Genomic DNA, 21,587 nt, shown 5'->3' with positions numbered 1-21,587 from the left:
GGGACGACTGATAAGTTGTTTTACTATCCTGCGTTTGGTTGCTGAAAACATTGATGTAAATTATTTAGAAAGATAATTATTTCTGTTTTTTAGCTAATCGACTTAATACATTTCATGAACTTAAGAATTACGAAATACAGTTTAAGTTGTAAAAACCATTGATAAGACTTTCGTTCTTCGATGCATGTAATGCAATTAGCTGACATGGGTATATGGATATGGATGAGGCAACTAAAACATAAACTATTGCTACAGTTGCACATCTGTTGGGCTTGTCGGTAGGGTTAAATACCCTACCATATACGGTTGTATTATGCAAGTTAAAACCACGATGATATATGTTTGGAGCAGGGCATGTTCTTTTGTTCTTTAAAGCATGAGATGTCGGTATTAATAAATAACAAATCTGGCAAAACTTGATATTTAGATAGATTTAATTGAATAGTAACATCAATAATGGTACGTTTAACCGTAGCTCATCCGAAACCTGAGGTGCTAGCTGAAAGGAATAGAAAAAACAGTTATTTATAAATGTATTGAAGAAGACGATTTTTATCCATGTGATTTACAGACAGAGATGAAATGTTTGATAAATGATTAAATCAACGTCTTTGTCATTAATGGATAGTGGTAAAATATATAAAAAAAAAAGAAGATGTGGTATGATTGCCAATGAGACAACTGTTCACAAGAGCCCAAATTGACACAGACATTAACAACTATAGGTTTCCGTACAGCCTTCAACAATGAGCAAAGCCCATACCGTATAGTCAGCTATAAAAGGCCCTGATAAGACAATGTAAAACAATTCAACTGACGGCCTTATTTATATAAAAAAAATGAACGAAAAACAAATATGTAACACATAAACAAACGACAACCACTGAATTACAGGCTCCTGACTTCGAACAGGCACGTACATAACTAATGTGGCGGGGTTAAACATGTTAGCGGGATCCCAACCCTCCCCTAACCTGGGACAGTGATATAAAGACTGTTTACAAATAGTGACCTGTAAGTCAGAACATGAAGAATTAAAAGGACATAAACATCATTGATAGTAATTAAATGTTTGGAATATCATATAATGATTTGTAAAACTAAACACGTCATTCAGTATTTACACATGCACAAGATCCCATCCTAGTTTATTACATACTATAATTTTGCATTGACAAAATTGCAAAATTATTTACACCTACATGTATTAAGGAAGCTGGCTTGTCATGTTTTGGATTTTTTGTCCGATTTTCAGAATCCTCTGGTCTTATCCATTTGAATGCCTTGAAAAAATTTGCCCGGTGACCCCCATTTTTCTTTTTGTTAATCTTTCCCATGTATAATGATAAGCCAACTGTATAAGTATTATAAAATTTTAATTACTTTTTAACAGTTTTTGAGAACTTTAACTTGTCAATGATAAAGCTATGAAAAGTCAAGAGAGAATATTTTCCCGCCAAAATTTCAATGGCTCATATCTCGAAAACAAGCACGGTGACCTATATATTTTTTTTGCTCTTTGGATTCCTTTATTAATTCCTTATCAATATAAACTAGTGTTTTGAAAAGTTAATTACTTTGAAACTGAGAAGCGAACTCCCTTAAGTCTACTGTTTCTTTACTTGAATCAACAGACATTTTAGTCTCAATTGAACAACAAAAACATGTGAGTTAATATGACGAAAGTAGTCGGGTTAATAAATGATTGATAAAGTAGCCTCCAGAAAACATGTTTCGAGGAATATTCGCGACACAGAATTGTATTTAATCATATATTAATTTCATTACAAATTTATTACCTTTTGAATAATCAAGTGAAGAAAACATTTCAGAAAATATTTCAAAAGTAGTACCTTGCGATAGTTTTTCAAATATATCTCACTTCTAATATTTGAAAAAAAAACGTCTACAATTATATACTTACGATGTCTAAATACCACTGCTACCGAAGCTTTGTCATTTCCAAATTCATTTTCAGCTGTACAAGTGAGAGAACCAGATTCATGCGTCTTGATAGAAAACAGTGTCAAAAGACTACCTTGTTGGTGAAGCTGATGGGACGGAAGTGCTGTTGACTGCTTTGTAAACTATGAATAACAATGATAATATTAAAATAAAAGTTAGCAATACACTCAATGCCCTCTTGTCTTTACCGTGAAATAATGTAAACGCTAACATGACACAATCTCACAACCGCGCAAGCATACAAATTAATGAGACCTATAAAATACAAAATACATGTTCTTTTTGTCAACAGTATACGTTTCTTAACGTCAATCAAAAAAGATTTATTTTTACTTGAAGCAAATACAGGTAGCATCTAAAGGTCACAACAATGCCTTTGACAACCAACAGGTCCACAATCTAATTGCAAGCTATTAAAGATCCCACATGCCAAACATGAAAATGAAATTAATCTTAAACATAACATGTGGGTTCAGTGTAAACAAATATGTTGGTTCTCGATCTACAAAACACAATAACAAAAGAGAAATTTGTATGATTAGAATCTCTTCTTCATTTTAGTTTTCAAAAAGAAGCAGGAATCAAACAGTTTAACAAAATAAAATATCCTACTTACAGATTTGAAGGACCATTTGATTGATGGGGGTGGATGCCCAGTTGCAATACATGTAAAATTGTGTGAATGTCCCGTCATTATAACAGTTGTTTTAGGAGGTGTGATGATACGGGGAACATCTGAAGAAGGCCGTAATAAAGCATTGTATTTTAATATTTAAGGAATAACTGTAATATTTTTTCTGTCTATGAAGAAATAACATAAAAAATGTGGTGCACACTAAATAACGCGCGTAACATTTTTTATGTTATTTCGAATAGGCAGAAAAAATATTACAGTCATTTCTTATAATTTAATTCTTAATTCCAATGTAAACCGGAGTTAATCATGAAAAACATTGATGACGTCACGGTCACATGACAAACTTATGTCTATGGGCTGATAGAAAAACGACGTCAGTCAATCAAAAGACACGTTACATGCACAATTGAATTATAGTATGATATGGAATAAACACAAAGATATGTTTTTATTTCTGTTCTTTTTCACTGTAATCTGTTAGAAAATGTTTCAATTTGCCAGATTACAGTTCGTATCACCATTACATGTTACGCCGGTTTTTCATTTGAATATAACTAAAAACGTGTAAATTTTGTTTGGCTTCATAAAAATATAGACCAGTCTTCATAATGTTACGTTGTGTAATTCAATATGACAAAAGAGTGGTGCCATAGTTTCGTATTAGGAGGTTGATATACACAACTTCAAGTTGCCCTTTGTTACTACAAGCAATTATTTTCCTCTCTTTATCAAATCTTTATTTAGAAGATCTAGATTAACCTTTCTCAAATTCTAGTGCCTGTCCGAAATCTAAAACCTCTTCAGTGTGTTTGTCTTCCATAGTCTAAGTTTGTTTTTTTTTTTTCTGTACGAATAATACTTTCCATCAGATAAAAAGTAAAATCACAAAAAATACTGAACTACGCGGAAAATTCAAAACGGAATGTCCCTAATCTAAACATAGTCATGCCTGAATTTTACAACACTTATCCGTGTGCATATTCATACGTCGACTTTTAATCACTTACATACCATACGTAGCTTTAAGTAAAACATTTGCTTGGCTGGTGCCAGCGTCATTCGTTGCAATACAAGTATAATATCCCGTAGTTGAATTGGTCACATTATGCACAACTATGATGTTTTCAAATGACTGCAACAATATCTACCATAAAAAAGCTAAGATGGTTAACAAGGAAAGATACTTATTCATCTTTAAATAATTGTTTTTATTCATTAAATGTTAATCCACTTCAAAAGTAATATAGCATAGTGTGGAAACAAGCAAAATAAAACGTAGTTTCTAAGATAATAAGAAGGTTTATCTTTAAATTATATTTACCACTCTTTAATCAAAAAGTATCGTAAAGTTTAAAGGAGCACTGGCTATGACATATATAAAAATTCTAATGTATTATTTTTTTTTTGCTTAATCATTCATGAAATGCAAAAAGCGAAAACATCATTCGCTTTTAGCAGCCGATATTGTTCAATTTTGTCAAAATAAGGTAAACCAATATTGATTGTGAATTATTCACTTGCAAGTAAATAATTTGTCCTCGATGAATCCATATTCTTGTGATCTTCAATTTAACCCCTTAGCTTGAGATGGATAACACGTGAATTGTTTGTGTAAAGCTATTTAATGGAAAAGACTGTCAACATTGAAAGTGAAACCAAGGTAAATCATTTGATAGAATGATTCGATCCACACAAAAAAAATCTTATACAGGTAAAATCGATGATTATCATTTATTTGTCATCTATAATATGATATCAAATAGACCTATAATAATCCTACAGCTCAAGTTTGCTTATTCTATTTATGTCTATATTAATGTGTACATTGCTTATATGGTCATCGGATGACTTTAGAGGTCAACTCGATAAGTAATGTGATGGCGTCTAGACTTAAATACACACAAAACCAAGCTTCGTATTTTCATATCCCTGCCCTGTTAAGTTTTTATTTTAGATTTTTATAATAGTTTGGCTCAATGATTGACATTGCTATCAATCAAATGTGAGAATTTGATTAAAATCGGTAAAATGTATTTGACAGCTAGTGCCCCTTTAACAACTATATATAATAAGGTATTTACATTGTTATATTTCCAAGTAATTGCTGGTGATGGATAACCTGTAACGTTGCATACCAGTCTCGCATCTCCATAGTAATTCACTTGTACCATAGATAATGCATGAATTATAGGTGCAGTATGAAGTTTTTGAAGTTTCACTTAAAAATGCAGAAATAAAAATATCAATTGACAATCATCACTAAAACAATGAATAATAAGGAATTTCACTAATACAACAATTTAAAAAAATAACGTTCATATTGGTTATTTAATAATCAAAAGTTTATATGTTTCTGTTGATCCTTATATCTCAGTTTCACATTATTGAAATCTGGTCTTGGATTTCATCTCTAAAAAAGTTCACATCAAGGATATTAATGCAGCTCTAGCATACATTCTACTCGTATCCGTTTATTCATGCAAATCACGTATTTTGTGTATGTTACTTTTATTTCATTTTTCGTTTAATAGGTGTGAGCACATTCAAGCATCAGTAAGCTACTCATGCTACTGTCTTATTTGTTTTTTATATATAATTTTCGATAGGACATATACTGTTGTTTTTCAAATAATCCTCGTAGTTACATGTTATTTGGATACATCATGTAAATATTGAATCATAACAATTACTGCTAATTTCAGAACAAACTTGATAAACTACATTCAATGTTGTTTTATGTTGTTGTGCACGTTGTGAAATATAATGTCACTCTTTTCTGTGTTTTTTCATTGTTTAATTGAATCTCAGATTTCGTGTATATATTGATGATCTCGAGACGCAAATTGTATGTCTTTTACAAGACCTTAAAAATAAGTTAAACTAAAACTTTCAAGAGACACGAGGAGTTACGCATGATATTGCCGCACCCGTATATAAGAGACTTAAACACAATAAGAAATTTGGAAACTCGACATGTTAACAACAGTCGACACATGGACACACAATCATTTAAACGATTAATATTTTGATATAAGTTATCATATATAGACTGTTGATACTAGTATAATGACCATGTTTTTGAAATGTTTGTTTTTGTGAAAGCTTGTCAAATGTCCTTTTAATTACTGTTTGTAATTTAGTTTTGTAAAGGGTTGTAGTCTCACAGCTTGTATATACCACCCAACGTTTTTGCATGTGCAGAAATACAGGTTAGCTTATACCTTTCACAATGATATGCACAACTTTTATATCAGTTCCTATTTCATTCTTTGCCGTACACATATACAGTCCTGTATCATTCGTGGTAACATTTTGGAAAATTAAGAAATCGGCAACTTGTTTTGAGTTAGTTGGTATGTATGGTTTCTACAAATACGAGAAATAGCGTAAAACATACAATATTTCAGTGGTTGTCGTTTGTTGATGTGGTTAATAAGTATATCTCGGTTTCGTTTTTGATATCGATTAGACCGTTGGTTTCCAGATTAAATGGTATTAGACTAGTCATTGTTGTTGCCTTTCATACATGTCATAGCTTGCTGTGCGGTTTGACCTAATGCTCTGTATCTAAGACCGTACTGTGACCTATAATTGTTAACTTTAGTAAATTGTAAAATTGATGGAGAGTTGTTTCATTGGCACTAATAACACATCTTCTTATATATAAGAATAAAAACAGGATAAGTCATGCTATACGACTTAAAGTAATTGTATACTTTTACGTTATTCCTTAAAATTATGTTATATCAACAACCCTACTCAAATCGGAGGGTTTATTTAGGTCATAAATGGTATTTATTATATATATTATTAAACTCGATATTATAATTTTTAGGGAATATTTTATTCATTTAACGTGATTTAAGAAATAATTCATGGAAGCCATAGATTTGTTGGAAATTTACACATGGCCTGGGCCGTGATATTCGAATTTTATCCTGAGCGTTAGCGAGGGATAAAATTAACGAATATCACGGCCCAGGCCATGTGTAAATTTACAACAAATCTATGGCTTCCATGAATTATTTCGATTCTAATAGGACAAATACGATCATTAAAAAACTGAAGCGATGATGGGTATACCGTGTGTGTGGCTGTTCTATTTTACCCACTGTTCGATAAATGTAAAACAAATTTAATAAACCTGCATAAATGATTTCTTAACTAACCGCTAGAAAAAAAATATGATTCCTTTTTGTTACTTCTCAGTAAACCCAACATTTGCAATTTTAAATTTACATTTTTTATCGTAAGTTACCGTCAAATTCACTGTTGACATGTTGTAACCAAGGAGCCGCCATGTTGACTTGCTGAAATCAGTAAATGTGCGAATAATGCAATAGAACAAACAACAAGCAACACCTACCTCAATAGTTTATTTTAATGCAATTGTATCCGAGTTTAGAAGGTAAACGCAATAGAAAAACCTTCAGCTTTGACGTTTTCATACGTATGACGTCATGTTTTGAAATGACGTTAATGCGCCAAAATCATTACTGGAATTTCGCGGAATTTTAATTTATTTTGTTTTTGTCCATTTTTCCATTCTCTAATGTGTAAATTCTTTTTGTTATGCGTCAGAATCAGAATAAATGTTCTGTAGGGTTTTATTCAATTGTAATTGTTAACACAGCGAAATCCACAACCGTTTACACATAGGTTACGATACATGTGGATTTACGTGGGAGGCATATTTAAACAGCCATTTGTGTACATCTTGGAGTCTGCGCTAAGTATAGATATATCGAGAATTTTATCACGGTGTTGTTTACAAAGCGAAAGAAGCACGTCATATTAGAATTAACGTTACATTATGAAGAATCAAAGCAATGGGAGGGTATGTAAAATTGAGAATGGAAATGGGAAATGTGTCAAAAAGACAACAACCTAAGGCCACAAAAGGATCTTCAATGCAGCGAGAAACTCCCGCACCTGAAGGAGTCCTTGAGCTAGATTCTACACAAATATGTTACTAGTTCAGTAATAATAGACGTCATTCTAAATTATACACAAGAAACTGGAATTTAAAATCAAACAAGACTTACAAAGACCAGATGCTCCTGACTTGGGACAGGCCCAAAAACGTGGCGGGGTTGCATTATTGATAAACGGTAACCAAAGTCAGGCTGTACGTTGACTTATAATTGTTAATTTTGCTGTCATTTGGTCTCTTTTGGAGATTTGTCTGATTGGCAATCATACGACATCTTCCTTGTTATAAGAATTGTTTATTGACGGTGATAAACATGTAAGCCCGTCAACTGTTTAAGAATAAAGCACAGTCGTTTAGATTAAGCATTTATTTTTTCACTGTTCTTGTAGAATTTTGCGACAACTAAGAATGCTTGCTGATTTAAAGTCTTTCATTCACTGCTAAATTCTGCCTAAAACTCATATGAACAGTTCATGTTTGGTTTAAAGGCCAGATCTTTCATTTGTTTTAATTCCTTTATATTCTTATATTCGATGTAGGTAATTGCGTCATTAAATATCAAGCAATATTTTTTGAAATGTAGATACACATCAACACTTTACAAAATATCAGGCAAAAATTAGTCAAGGTTTTTACAGAAAGAGCAAATACATAAACACACATTTAGAATATACACAATGTTTACAAAAGAACGTATTGATTTATTTGATCACCGCTGATTTGTCATTCAACAATATGAAACGTGTGTTTGGTGATCAAAATTATAAGCCAGATATATTTGGTGGCTGTATATGTACCATAAAAATGAACAGGGATAGTCACATTTCATCAAAACACAATTAAATAGCATGTCAAGAGATATAATACATTAGTTAGTGCATCATTTTACATTTCTATATACAATAAAGGTAAAAAAAAACAAAACAATAAGAAATATGAACAAATCTAAATCATTGTCTAAACAATACCAGATGCATACTTACGTCAATTGATTCCCATTTGACTTCAGGTTGAGGAATACCTTCCGCAAAACATGGAATGTTGTAAAGTCGTGTTCCTTCATCAATTGGTTTTACTTCATTCATCAATATTTTAGGGGCAATCTTTATTGTTGGTTCTAAAAACACAGTTGAATTATTATAACTGTGTTCTCTTTATATCATTACAAACTGATCATATAATGTGCATATGTTTTACCTGACAAGAAACAACATAACTTCGACAATACTTAACTGTACTTAACTGTAATCGACTTTGGTCTCAAGTTTACTTAATAAATCTGATTAATTACTTGGTAATATTGGTATACATGTATAGTCTGCAATTGTCTAAAATTGACAGATTACGGACCAATCTCGACCAGTTTCGACTAGTCTTGTCCTGTCTTTTCAGACTCTGAGCAGTATGCAGTGTATACACATTCTTTTCTATGTGTACATATCCACCTTCTGAAAAAAAGGGAAACTAGAATCAATGTAAAAGAAGAGGGACGAAAGATACCAGAGGGACAGTCAAACTCATTTATCGAAAATAAACTGACAACGCCAAGGCTAAAAATGAACAGGACAAACAGACAAATACATTGGACATGATGCACGTAGATTTTATTGAACCTTACAACATCATTGTTCATATATATTTATTTGGTAGACAATCATGCGGTTTTTTCATGATGTTTTGTCATATATTTGTCCACGAATTATATCATTTACTGGTCCAATTATGACAGTTTTATCATGGAGTATAACAAATTTTAACTGACATTGCAAAAGTAGACAGTTAATTTCACTTCTGCGAATAATTTATTCTGAATAACTGGGTTTTTTTTTCATTTAAATGTTTGTATTATAACTTTTATTGAATTGTTAATGCCACGTTTCTTAAAATAGTAAAATTCATATATTTTAGTTAAACACATTTATTTTGCGTCTTCTTTACAATTTTTGATAACGTTGATGGTATCAACTTTATTTTTTTACACACCATTTTGACAGTGCTTTCCGTTATATCCTGGTTGACAGCTACAGTTATATCCATTGATCAGATCATTACATACCCCTTTGTTGACACATGGAGAGCTGTGGCATTCGTTGATATCTAAAAAATATTATCCTAACGTTCGATCAAAGGAATCTTTTTCTAACTTTGTGATTTTGTTCACTCTCGTTTAAATTAGCAAAAACAAAGCAATCACCATTTAAGTTTCCGCAAAAATGTCAACTCATGGATATTAACAATCACAAATTAGTTGGTTGGAACAGTTGAAAACAAATCATGGTGTTTACATAAAAAAATTTCCAGACAGGCTAAAAGTTAAGGATTTTTTTTTAAATGATGAAAACAGAAACAATCTACTGAAACAAGAATAAGGTATATTTTTTAAGATAATTAAACACAAAACTTAATTAGATACAATTCGTTTTGATGAATTTAATTTAATCGCATTGCATTACTGCTGTACTTTATTTTGTCCAGTTTCATAGAGCAAATTACGAGAATTAACGACCACAAAATTTCATAGATTAAATAAGGAGAAAAAACGACCACAAAATTGATTTTTACAACTTTGTATTGAAATGTGTCCTACTGTAAATTATAAAGTATACATACATATATTCAAAACTACATTTTGTGAGTTTAGATACACGTTGTGTCTAGGGCTCTCATCAAGACGGAAACGTGCTAAGTAACGTTTTGATTTTATGTCGTTGTGTCGTCGTATTTTTTGTGCATTTTAGTAATTAATTAGAAACTTGGTAAGTATTTCGATATGTTTATGCTCCTTTTCTCCCCAATTTAAATTGCTTTTAGTTAACATTTTAAGAACGATTTTACAAATACCCTCTCCGTGTTTATCTTATCATACCGTATTGACAATGTATCCCTACAAATCCTTTTGCACAATTACACGTGTATCCATTGTTCTGGTCAATGCACACTCCTGTAGTTTGACAGGGATTACTTGCACATGCATCCACTAAAAATATTCCGTATAAAGTAGTTACATAAAATAAAGATTTATAAACTACACTAAAGTTAGTAATTATGCAAGTGCACTACACTTTTTATCACCCCTTATAGTTAGAACACTACAAAATATATAGAATAATGGCATTTATGTTTATGATACCAGCTTGAACAGCAAGATTTCACAATATGTGTTTGCTGTTGTTTGAGAGTATACAAATAATAAAGTGGTAAGGAGTTTTTCGCGTAGAAAATGTTTTGGTGGTTTTTCAGTTTTCAGGTGTGACTTTGCTGACTGTAACGTGATATTGCCTTATAATTTCGAGTACACGCCCTGTCCGTAACATAAACAAATACTATCAGTAAATGCAAAAGAAGAAAAAACTGCCAAGAAAGCAAGGTACTGTTTGGAATTTTTATTTGTTTTTTGAAGATATTTACCACAAGTAACTTTTCCCATAGTTTTGACTTTCATCATATACGGGGAATGTTTACCACCTTAATCATAATAACATGACATTATTGGAGCATGCAATACATTTTTTTTCATTTATTTTTTTTCATTTTATATTGCAATATTGTATTATTAATAGTGGAGTAATCTGATATACTTTTAATTCAAATATGCTTTCGCTTTGTAAACAAGATCGTGATAAAATTATCGATATATCTTTATCTAGCGCAAACTCCGCGATATACATAATAATATTAGCTGTTTACATAATCCACATGTATCATAACCTATGTGTAAATGCTAATTCGATTTCGCTGTGTTTTCATAAACGATTTTTGCGCATTAATGTCATTTCATAAATTGACGTCATACAACTGAAAACGCCAAAGTGTGTACCTTCTAAACTCGGATAATATTTAAAAATGTGGCGTCTGTCAGTTTAACCTATACATGTAATAAAATTGAGAATGGAAATGGGGAATGTGTCAAAGAGACAACAACCCGACCAAATAAAAAACAACAGCAGAGGGAACAGCAGAGGGTCACCAACAGTAGCGAGAAATTCCCGCACCCGGAGGCGTCCTTCAGCTGGCCCCTAAACAAATATATACTAGTCCAGTGATAATGAACGCCATACTTATTTCCAAATTGTACACAAGAAACTAAAATTAAAATAATACAAGACTAACAAAGGCCAGAGGCTCCTGACTTGGGACAGGCGCAAAAATGCGGTGGGGTTAAACATGTTTGTGAGATCTCAACCCTCCCCCTATACCTCTAACCAATGTAGTAAAGTAAACGCATAACAATACGCACATTAAAATTCAGTTCAAGAGAAATCCGAGTCTGATTTCAGAAAATGTAACTAAAGAAAATAAACAAAATGACAATAATACATAAATAACAACAGACTACTAGCAGTTAACTGACATGCCAGCTCCAGACTTCAATTAAACTGACTGAAAGATTATGATTTCATCATATGAACATCAGGTACAATCCGCCCCGTTAGGGGTTTAGTATCATACCATCATAACATATATATATGAGAAGAACATAACCCGTGTCATGCCAACAACTGTTTTTAGAATAAATGTGTTTAGTTCCGATGCAAAGACCTTATCAGTGACTCAATATTAACACCAAAATATGCAATCTTTAATGACTTGACAACAGTATCGTAATTATATCCCTTCTTAATAAGTCTATTCAAAGGTTTTGTAAGTTTCTGAGGTGAATACTGACACCTTTGTGCTTTATAAAGAATATTACCATAAAAAATTGGATGTGAAATACCTGAACGTATTAGAAGTCTGCATGTTGAGCTATATTTACGAATTATGTCTTTATACCGATGATAAAATTTAGTAAATGTTTTGACTAGTTTGTGATATCGAAAACCCTGGTGTAATAATTTTTCAGTAATACATAAATTTCTCTCGTTAAAATCTAAAACATTGTTTTAGCCTGTTTCTAATTATGATTGTAAATATTTATTGACCTACATGTACTATTGAAATATCGCATACCTGTTTCACAATATGAACCAGTATATCCTAATGTACAAGTACAAGTGAAATTATTTAATGCATCATGACAGACACCACCGTGTTGACATGGATTACTAATACACTCATTGGTATCTGTAATGAATAAAAGGAGTGAGGATTAGATTATGCTACTTCGTAACAAACACATGTATGATAACAACACACATTTTGATTTACATTTACCTTTCTACGTGTGTTTGAAACGGATAGTAAAATTGATAAATTCTATAAATTATCCATGAAGACACAATTAAGAACGTGAGTTTCAAACTTTCTCTGACAAGGAAACTATGAATACAATTATCTACACACATTCAATTTGAACGAAGTTCTCAATCAACTTCTCTCATTAGTTGAAGCCCTGATAAATTATTATTTAATTTATGTCTACGTACTTTCCGGTAAACGTTTAATTCGTATAGGTAGTCAAATTTTGGCCAGATCAGATTCTACACAGATATATTAAATTCCTGCTAGTGCAAGCGCAACAATATACGATCTTACAGGCTCCAGATTAAAGAATGTTTCATTTTATGATAACAATAAAAGCTATAAATAAACTCCTCATAAATTATAATTTTGTAGTCTATAGACGCGAGTTTCGTCTAAAAAAAGTCTCATCAGAAACGCTCGAATCAGAAAGGTTTAATAATGCCTAATAAAGTACGGATTTGAAATCTGTTGAAGATAAAAAAAATCCCAGAATATTTTGTCAAATAAGCTTGTGTTTTGCAAAGTTTTGTGAATTATCAATGATATGGACATAACTATATATTAATTGTCAACTACGAATGTTTGAATTCCTATAGCGTCTTTACCTCACGAAAAGATTATATAAACTGTATTTTACAAAACTTTTAGGAATTTTAGGTCCTCAATGCTCTTCAATTTCGAGCGTCTTGCACACTTGACAAATTTGTGTCCTTGTATGAAGAATGTGTTTTATTTTATGCCTTTAGACAGTAAAGATACACTCGTCTACATTATAAATACATGCATCTTAGAAAACGGACTGAAATGTGTTTTAGCGTGTACGACACTGTATCATCTGTCCATGACAAAGAATTTCAGAATAGGTGAAAAGTTATCTTGAAAAATAGCCGAATAGATTTGGTTAGCTTTTACCTGATTCACAATGTATACCAGTGTACCCAGTAGAACAAGTGCATGTTAAGGAATTAACACCATCATGACAAACACCACCATGTTGACACGGGCTACTGGCACACTCATCTATATCTGTTAGAAATACATATGTCTTTTAGCTTTTAAAATAAGGTATTGTACAGTGAGAATTGAAAATCGACAAAAAGAATGAGCCTGTATACGTCATTTAAAGCATTTAGTTGTATATTTTATTGTGCATATTATTTATGCGAAGTGAATTGTTTTTCTTACCAAAGGTAGTTATTTTCGCTTTCAATTCTATATTTTTGAAACGTTGTTCTCCGTCTTAGTAAATTTGCAAATATCCGACAGTATGGTCTTTTGTCGATGTTTATGTCATTCATTACGCGTATATAATTATACATATTTGTTTTGTGAATTTTAAAATCAATCGAATGAGTTATCAAGTTTTTTACATATCATTTGTAGTTCTTATTTTCCACATTTGGTTACTAGTATGTTATTCGAGGATTCTACCAGATATACTACAAGGATAGAGTATATATCTGTTGGTTAATCAATTATCAATTGTGAAAAGGTCTACAGCATCCATTAAACTTAAGACAAAGAAGGTAACTCACTTGTTTCACAAGACCGGCCAGTATAACCATTTCGACAGAAGCATTTCGATGCATCTACACATGTGCCGCCGTTTTGACAAGGATTCCAGTTATAACATTCCCGTGTACCTATATGGAAATGTTACATCAATTAATAAATAGAAGTGTTTTATCAACTCTGGAATATGCCAATTGTGGTCTATTCGTTTGATGTGTTTAAACTTTTGATGTTGCCATTCGATTATGAACTTTCTATTTTGAATCTTCCTCGGAGTCTAGTTTTTTTGTGATTATACCCTTTCTATATGTTATGATTTCTTCAGCATTTGTTTTTTTACTTCATTAAGTCGTTTTGATTTTTCCTCTCTTTTTCTAAAAGGTCGGTGAGGGGTATGACTTTATATTATTATCGTATGCAAAAATCAACTGCAGAATACTTTATATAAAAAATATGACTTTTAAATTTCGTGCTTTAAAATATTCAGATGTTGTAAAATCATCAAAATGTGTCTTTTCGCTGGATATATATATTTCTCTAATTATTAGTCTATTTTCACATTTCTTGAGCAGTGTCAGAAAAAAAATTTCTTAACACAAGTAAAACATCTGTTCTCATCGATGATTGGTCGACTTTTAATTATGATGTTCAGTTTCCATGATTTCTTATGAATTTACTATTGTGACGTCCTAAAAAAAAAGCGACAAAGCCTGGTTACTTTTCTTTTAAAGAACACAACTTTCTGCAAATGTTTGAAAAGGAGAGATAAAATTTATAAAACACATTCCAACACAATGACTCGTGTATAACGATATTTTTTTCCATTCCCAACAATTTCAAAAATTCAAATTTAAAAACTCGTCAAAAGGCGCGCTTTATATATCAAAATGTAATGCCTCTCGAGTGAAGACATTTTGTACATGTAGAGTGTAAGAAAATAAAAATATCACAAATAATGCTGACGTATTGTATTGGTTATACAATGTGTTTTGTAAATAAATATTATACAGCAAAAATATTCATTAAAAGCTTGAATTGCGATGATCGGTACCATTATGTGGATCAGAAACTGATTATCCTTTAAAACAAACCCGGGTTCATCCGCAGTTTTTGGTGGTGTCATGTTGCTTAATATTTGGTTTCTATATTGATTTGTTTTTGCGGTCTTTCTTTTTTTTTACAATGACGTTATATTCCATTTTAATTTCAATCTTTGTATTTTCTATATTTTTTTTTTCAAACTGCTTAACAAAATTCGGACTAAATTCTTTTACAACGTTTAAAAACCTCCACTTAATCCATAGAGTAAACCACTGTTGTTAACTTTCATTTTCTATGCGTAGAGACATCTTCTAATAACAAGATTAAGTTATGATAATATTAACATACACTTTTTAAAAGTTTTTAAAAGCTGCAACACAGCACGTCATTTTACAATTTGCGTGATTTTCAGAAGATATTTGAAAAAGAATATATACTACCAAGGGTTTTAAACCGATTTAATAAAACAGCATTTGATGTTTGAAATCTATTACGAAAATTTTGAGACAAAATAAAAAACAGTGACTGTAGTAATAAATTGATAAGTTATAAATCATTACCTGTTTTTAATTCACACGAATCACCAACATATCCATTATAACAATTTACATAACAAACTCCATCTTCATGTCCATACGTCAAACATTTTCCATGATACTCGACAATGTCAGCATCAAGTCTCGGAAAAATTGGGCAAATACATAATTGGGGATGTGCTGGAAATATAATGATGTTTCAGATCATCTGAATATTTTTCTACAAAATACGGGACCGGATAGGTTCATTACCAAATGGTATATAGTATAATTCGGATATATGATTATATACTCCTTTTTTTTTAAAGGTTTGACTATTAACTATTAACAGCTCATAAAACAAAACAAATTCATATCAGTAACAATTTTCCACAGTAGACATTTCATTTTAGACACTTGAATTTGGCTATCTATTGGTGTCTTGCCTCGCTATTAGTGACTCTTTTTTGTAGATAATCATGATATGAACAGTAATGGGTTTTTTTATTAATAAAATCATTGTTGGTGAACTAAGTTTAAAACTATTTTAATAATGATAAATTATTCCGTTCGATTCTATTGTTTAATTCCTGCAATATATTTTCGGAGAATATGACATTCATGCCCCTTTGACACTATGTTGGCCCGGATGTTATGCGTAAACATTCACTTAGCAATGAATTTTTTAACCGTTATTAAGTATTAAACATGCCAATAATTACCTGTCCTGATTTTTATTATATATAAAATTGAGAATGGAAATGGGGAATGTGCCAAAAAGACAACAACCCGACCATAGAAAAAAAAACAACAGCAGAAGGTCACCAACAGGTCTTCAATGTAGCGAGAAATTCCCGCACCCGGAGGCGTCCTTCAACTGGCCCCTAAACAAATATATACTAGTTCAGTGATAATGAACGCCATACTAATTTCCAAATTGTACACAAGAAACTAAAATTAAAATAATACAAGACTAACAAAGGCCAGAGGCTCCTGACTTGGGACAGGCGCAAAAATGCGGCGGGGTTAAACATGTTTGTGAGATCCCAACCCTGCCCCTATACCTCTAGCCAACGTAGAAAAGTAAACGCATAACAATACGTACATTAAAATTCAGTTCAAGAGAAGTCCGAGTCTGATGTCAGAAGATGTAACCAAACAAAATAAACAAAATGACAATAATACATAAATAACAACAGACTACTAGCAGTTAACTGACATGCCAGCTCCAGACTTCAATTGAACTGACTGAAAGATTATGATTTCATCATATGAACATCAGGCACAATTCTTCCCGTTAGGGGTTTAGCATCATACCATCATAACATATATGAGAAGAACATAACCCGTGTCATGCCAACAACTGGTTTTTGAATAAATGTGTTGAGTTCCGATGCAAAGATATGCCTTTAATACAAGAATCTTTAATTTGTTCTCAAACGTTCTCGTTATCTGTTAAAATGTTGAGCGAAAATAGGGACTATATAATCGTGACGAAAAATTAGGCACAAGGAGCTTAACAAATGTTTGACAGTTTTTGCTGTTCACCGAAGCAGTTCATTATATAACAATCGCACCATATTATTGTATTTAGGTATATTTTTCACTTACATTGTAATAGTTATTTTTACACACCAAGAAAACTAAAATGTTGATATGATTGAAATTCATTTACATTAAAAGAACATGGGTAGTCATATTATTGGTGATTAGTATTGCCCGATCGATAACAAGGGCTGAAATACCACGAATATAATGCCTATCCATGTTAAAACTGCAACAAAAACAGTTATTTCGATTCTGATTAGAATAATTAAGGTAATCTCTATGTCTAATGTGTTTAAGTGTAGACCGTTTATGTAGGCTCTCCCATAGACCTCCTTTATTATGTTTGTTTACAATAAAACGACTGGCAATTTTTTTTCAAAGGGAGGGGTTTGAACAGCCAATCATAACGTTGTCGTTTCTAGTTTTAATATGTCTATTGCGAATTTGTGGAATAAAAACAATGAATATCAATGACTTTGATATATGGACATTCGCAAGAACACCGTCGAAGTCCTATTTTATTTTAAGTATACACAAAATATTTGAACTAAAATGAATGCAACCAATCGAACATAAAGTTGTTGTCCTTACAGTTTTTTCAAAGTAGGACTCAAAGAACTATCGATAGGACGAACAACCGTTTACTTCCTTTTACTTCCTTGTGGTAATTGTAATAGTATTTCAGAGGTCGTTTTTTTTTTTATTTGTTAATCTGCAGATGTCGTAGCCTTCTATGTGACCAAGATGAGTTATCTAGTGGATTATTACTTTAACTACAAAGAGTACATGTAAGTATTTATATATTACAATTACTCACCTTCTCCACAAACGTGTATCAATGTTTCCAATAACCACAAAATTAAGAAAAGTATGTCTGGAAAAATGGATTTTTTTTTTTTACAAATATTTAGTTTAACATTTTTTTTTATTAAATATGCAAATGTGTTAATTTAATTGTTAATCACCTTTAATAATTTTTTTTTTTTAAATAAGATATTAGATAATGTAGTTTGAGTCCCAATCAGACGATTCTGCATTCAAGTCATAATTGTAGAAGTAAACCATTATCATTTAAAGTACGGCATTCAACACGAAGCATTGGCGCACACCGAACAGCAAGCCACAAAGGGCTCCAAAATGGTAGATAAAATCATTCAAACAGGAAAACCAGCGGTTTTATCCATCTTAAAAAAAAACAAAAAAAACCGAGAAAAACTTATGAACCACATCAACAAACAACAACCACTGAACATAAGTTTCCTCAAATAATTGCATTATATTTTTAAAACTTTATCATCGTGAAAAACATTTTTTACTTTGTATAGATAGATAGATAAATATTTTTATTTTAAACTAGGTACATATACATGGAATACAATATGTTACAATTTTAATCATAAGTAGTTAATTAACATGTTTATTTATACCAACCAGTCTTTAGAGGCGTATGATGCACTGTCATTTATGTACGAAAATTAGTAAAGTATAGTAAAATCTCCGATCAGCTAAACAAACCATGGTTGTACTGTTTATATAAACAACTATCAAAAGTGTTTTGTGGGCGTCTCTGAAAAACCTATCAACTAAAAACATTTTATAAAGGAAAAAAAGATTTGCTTTAAGTTGCTTTGTTGGTTTTCGTTATTGTCTATCGTGTGTTTTAAACAGACTTTTGGAATTTTGATGCCCTTTATAGCTTGTTGTTAGGTGTGAGCAAAGGCCCCGTGTTGAAGGCAGTACATTGACCTATAATGGTTTACTTTTATAAATTGTTATTTGGATGGAGAGTTGTCTCATTGGCACTCATACCACATCTTTCTATATCTATTTGCTGTTGACTCCGCATTAATCTAACTTTTTTTATATTTGTATCAATACAAGAACTATACACAATTTGCGCATGTGTCATACAAGTTTCCGGTTTTGCAAGCTGTGCAATAAGATTCTCTTAACCATTAACGTTCTTGAACAAAGACAGAAATATGATTATTGTATTCTAGTTAATTGGTTGGTTACTGAAGTCTAACATTTATTTTCATCAGTTCAAATGAATTTATGTTGGGGTTCCATCTTTTTTATATTTTTCAGCAATGGAAAGAAAAAGTAGCTTAACTGTGTCAGTATAAAATAAGCATCCTTGAAAATAGACCAAATGCATCTAATTTCGAATAAACCTAAAAGATGTAAACATACACCAATTTATTAAATTCGTCGATATACTTTGAAAGCAAGTTATTATAATTATGAAAGAACTATTCATTGTACGTTAAATACTGTTAGTCAGTTAAAAACTCATAATAAGGTGGGTTTTTTTAATAGACAAGCAGACAGGGATTAAAGTTATCGTAACCGTATGAATAAAAAAAGGGCTGAAACTTACTACGTCGGCAAAAGTATTCTTTAAAACATTAATAGGATAAATTGTTTTACCCAGTATTTATGCTATCATTCATTATCAAAATATCAGTGCTACTTCTTTAAGATGGTAACACAATGTTGACTGCTGTACCCCTATTTTTGACATATTTACCTACTGTGTCTGTTTGTTTCGTTCGCGTATCGTTGTCAATATATTGGAATTTTATATGACTGTCACACAACTGAGAGGTTTGGCTGGCTATAAAACCAGGTTCAATCCACTATTTTCTACACAAGAAAATGTCTGTACCAAATCAGGAATATGACAGTTGACATCCATTCGTTTAATGTGTTTGAACTTTTGATTTTGCCATTTAATTAGAACTTTCAATTTTTGAATTTTCCTCGGAGTATAGTATATTGTGATTTTACTTTTTACTTAATATTTAAAGCAATATCCTACCTTTGCGGACATGTGACATTGTTAAACTTTCCAAACCCGATAAGACAGTTAAAGATATAGCCTACGTAGTATCATTTCTCACTATTTAATCTTTATCTATAAGGTTTACCTTACCACCTGTGTATTCATGTCTGTTGCGAAAATCATTGTAACGAAAACATAAAGATCTATTTCTCAAGTAAAAATGAGACATCACAAAAGTAAATGTTTCCTTGTGACGTCAACTTTTTACATTTGCTTGTATATATCAGTTGTTCGACCTGTTAGTCAAATGCGTTTTGTTTGAATATACTTTTTCACTTTTTTGGTCTTTTTCGAAATCTAGATCTGGTGTACACAAAAAATATTGACACCTTGTGTTTGTGGCATAACATCTTGGCCATACGTTTATCGTTTTCTGTTTAGTATTAAATTTATATTAAGATACATTTTGTTATATCTCGTGATCAATTTTATTTGGTAATCGCCACTAGCAGTCATCAGGGTTTAAGAACATCAGTTGTTCGACCTGTTAGTCAAATGCGTTTTGTTTAAATATACTTTTTCATCTTTTTGGTCTTTTTGAAAATGTTGTTTGTGCTGTATTTAGACCCTTCTACAACGAAATTTGTTTTACATGCACACGTATAAAAATTGCGGTTTTTATCCAACGCAATCATAGGTTTGAACGTAGTTTCCAATTTAGACTCATAAATATTTTTTGTTTGGGCTTGTATCATATTTTCCCTCCGGTTTATATGATCCGTTAATCCTATATATACTCTTAAAATTCAAGAGTCTATCTGAAATTGAGGGTAAATTATATGGCCTTCGAAATACCGTTTCGATCCCTAACATCACTGAAGACATATATATTGTCGAAATCTAGATCTGGTGAACAAAAAAAATATTAACACCTTGTGTTTGTGGCATAAAATTTTGGCCACAAGTTTATCGTTTTCTGTTAAGTATTAAATTTATATGAAGATTCATTTTGTTACATCTCGTGATCAATTTTTTTTTGGCAATCGCAACTGGCAGTCAACAGGGTTTAAAAACATCAGTTGTTCGACCTGTTAGTCAAATGCGTTTTGTTTAAATATACTTTTTCATCTTTTTGGTCTTTTGGAAAATGTTGTTTGTGCTGTATTTAGACCCTTCTACAACGAAATTTGTTTTACATGCACACGTATAAAAATTGCGGTTTTTATCCAACGCAATCATAGGTTTGAACGTAGTTTCCAATTTAGACTCATATATATTTTTTGTTTGGGCTTGTATCATATTTTCCCTCCGGTTTATATGATCCGTTAATCCTATATATACTCTTAAAATTCAAGAGTCTATCTGAAATTGAGGGTAAATTATATGGCCTTCGAAATACCGTTTCGATCCCTAACATCACTGAAGACATATATATTGTCGAAATCTAGATCTGGTGAACAAAAAAAA

At 31.5% G+C, this 21,587-nt stretch overlaps 1 protein-coding gene across 1 annotated transcript; it reads right to left on the bottom strand.

The window, feature by feature from the left end:
• Positions 1–416: 416 nt before the first annotated feature.
• On the bottom strand, positions 417–20,214 carry LOC143052861 (uncharacterized). The gene is made up of 15 exons (XM_076226001.1): positions 20,157–20,214; positions 18,153–18,209; positions 15,833–15,988; positions 14,255–14,362; positions 13,632–13,745; positions 12,486–12,599; positions 10,402–10,512; positions 9,519–9,632; positions 8,519–8,652; positions 5,824–5,968; positions 4,684–4,820; positions 3,614–3,746; positions 2,582–2,700; positions 1,925–2,087; positions 417–499 (listed from the first exon to the last, which is right to left on the bottom strand). The coding sequence occupies exons 1-15, from the start codon at positions 20,173–20,175 to the stop codon at positions 477–479; spliced, it is 1,647 nt and encodes a 548-aa protein (XP_076082116.1). The 5' UTR covers positions 20,176–20,214; the 3' UTR covers positions 417–476.
• Between the last annotated feature and the right edge of the window lie 1,373 nt (positions 20,215–21,587).

The sequence above is a fragment of the Mytilus galloprovincialis genome, chromosome 11 (assembly GCF_965363235.1).
Source record: "Mytilus galloprovincialis chromosome 11, xbMytGall1.hap1.1, whole genome shotgun sequence".
Lineage (NCBI taxonomy): Eukaryota > Metazoa > Mollusca > Bivalvia > Mytilida > Mytilidae > Mytilus > Mytilus galloprovincialis.
This window is presented reverse-complemented; position numbering and strand designations above follow the sequence as displayed.

Excerpts from the sequence above, each read along its gene's own strand:
- LOC143052861 (XM_076226001.1), bottom strand. Across the intron at positions 3,747-4,683 it reads TTACTTGGAAATATAACAAT|ATATTGTTGCAGTCATTTGA; the intron begins GTAAATACCTTA and ends TTTTTATGGTAG. Across the intron at positions 500-1,924 it reads AGCAGTGGTATTTAGACATC|CTAGCACCTCAGGTTTCGGA; the intron begins GTAAGTATATAA and ends TATTCCTTTCAG.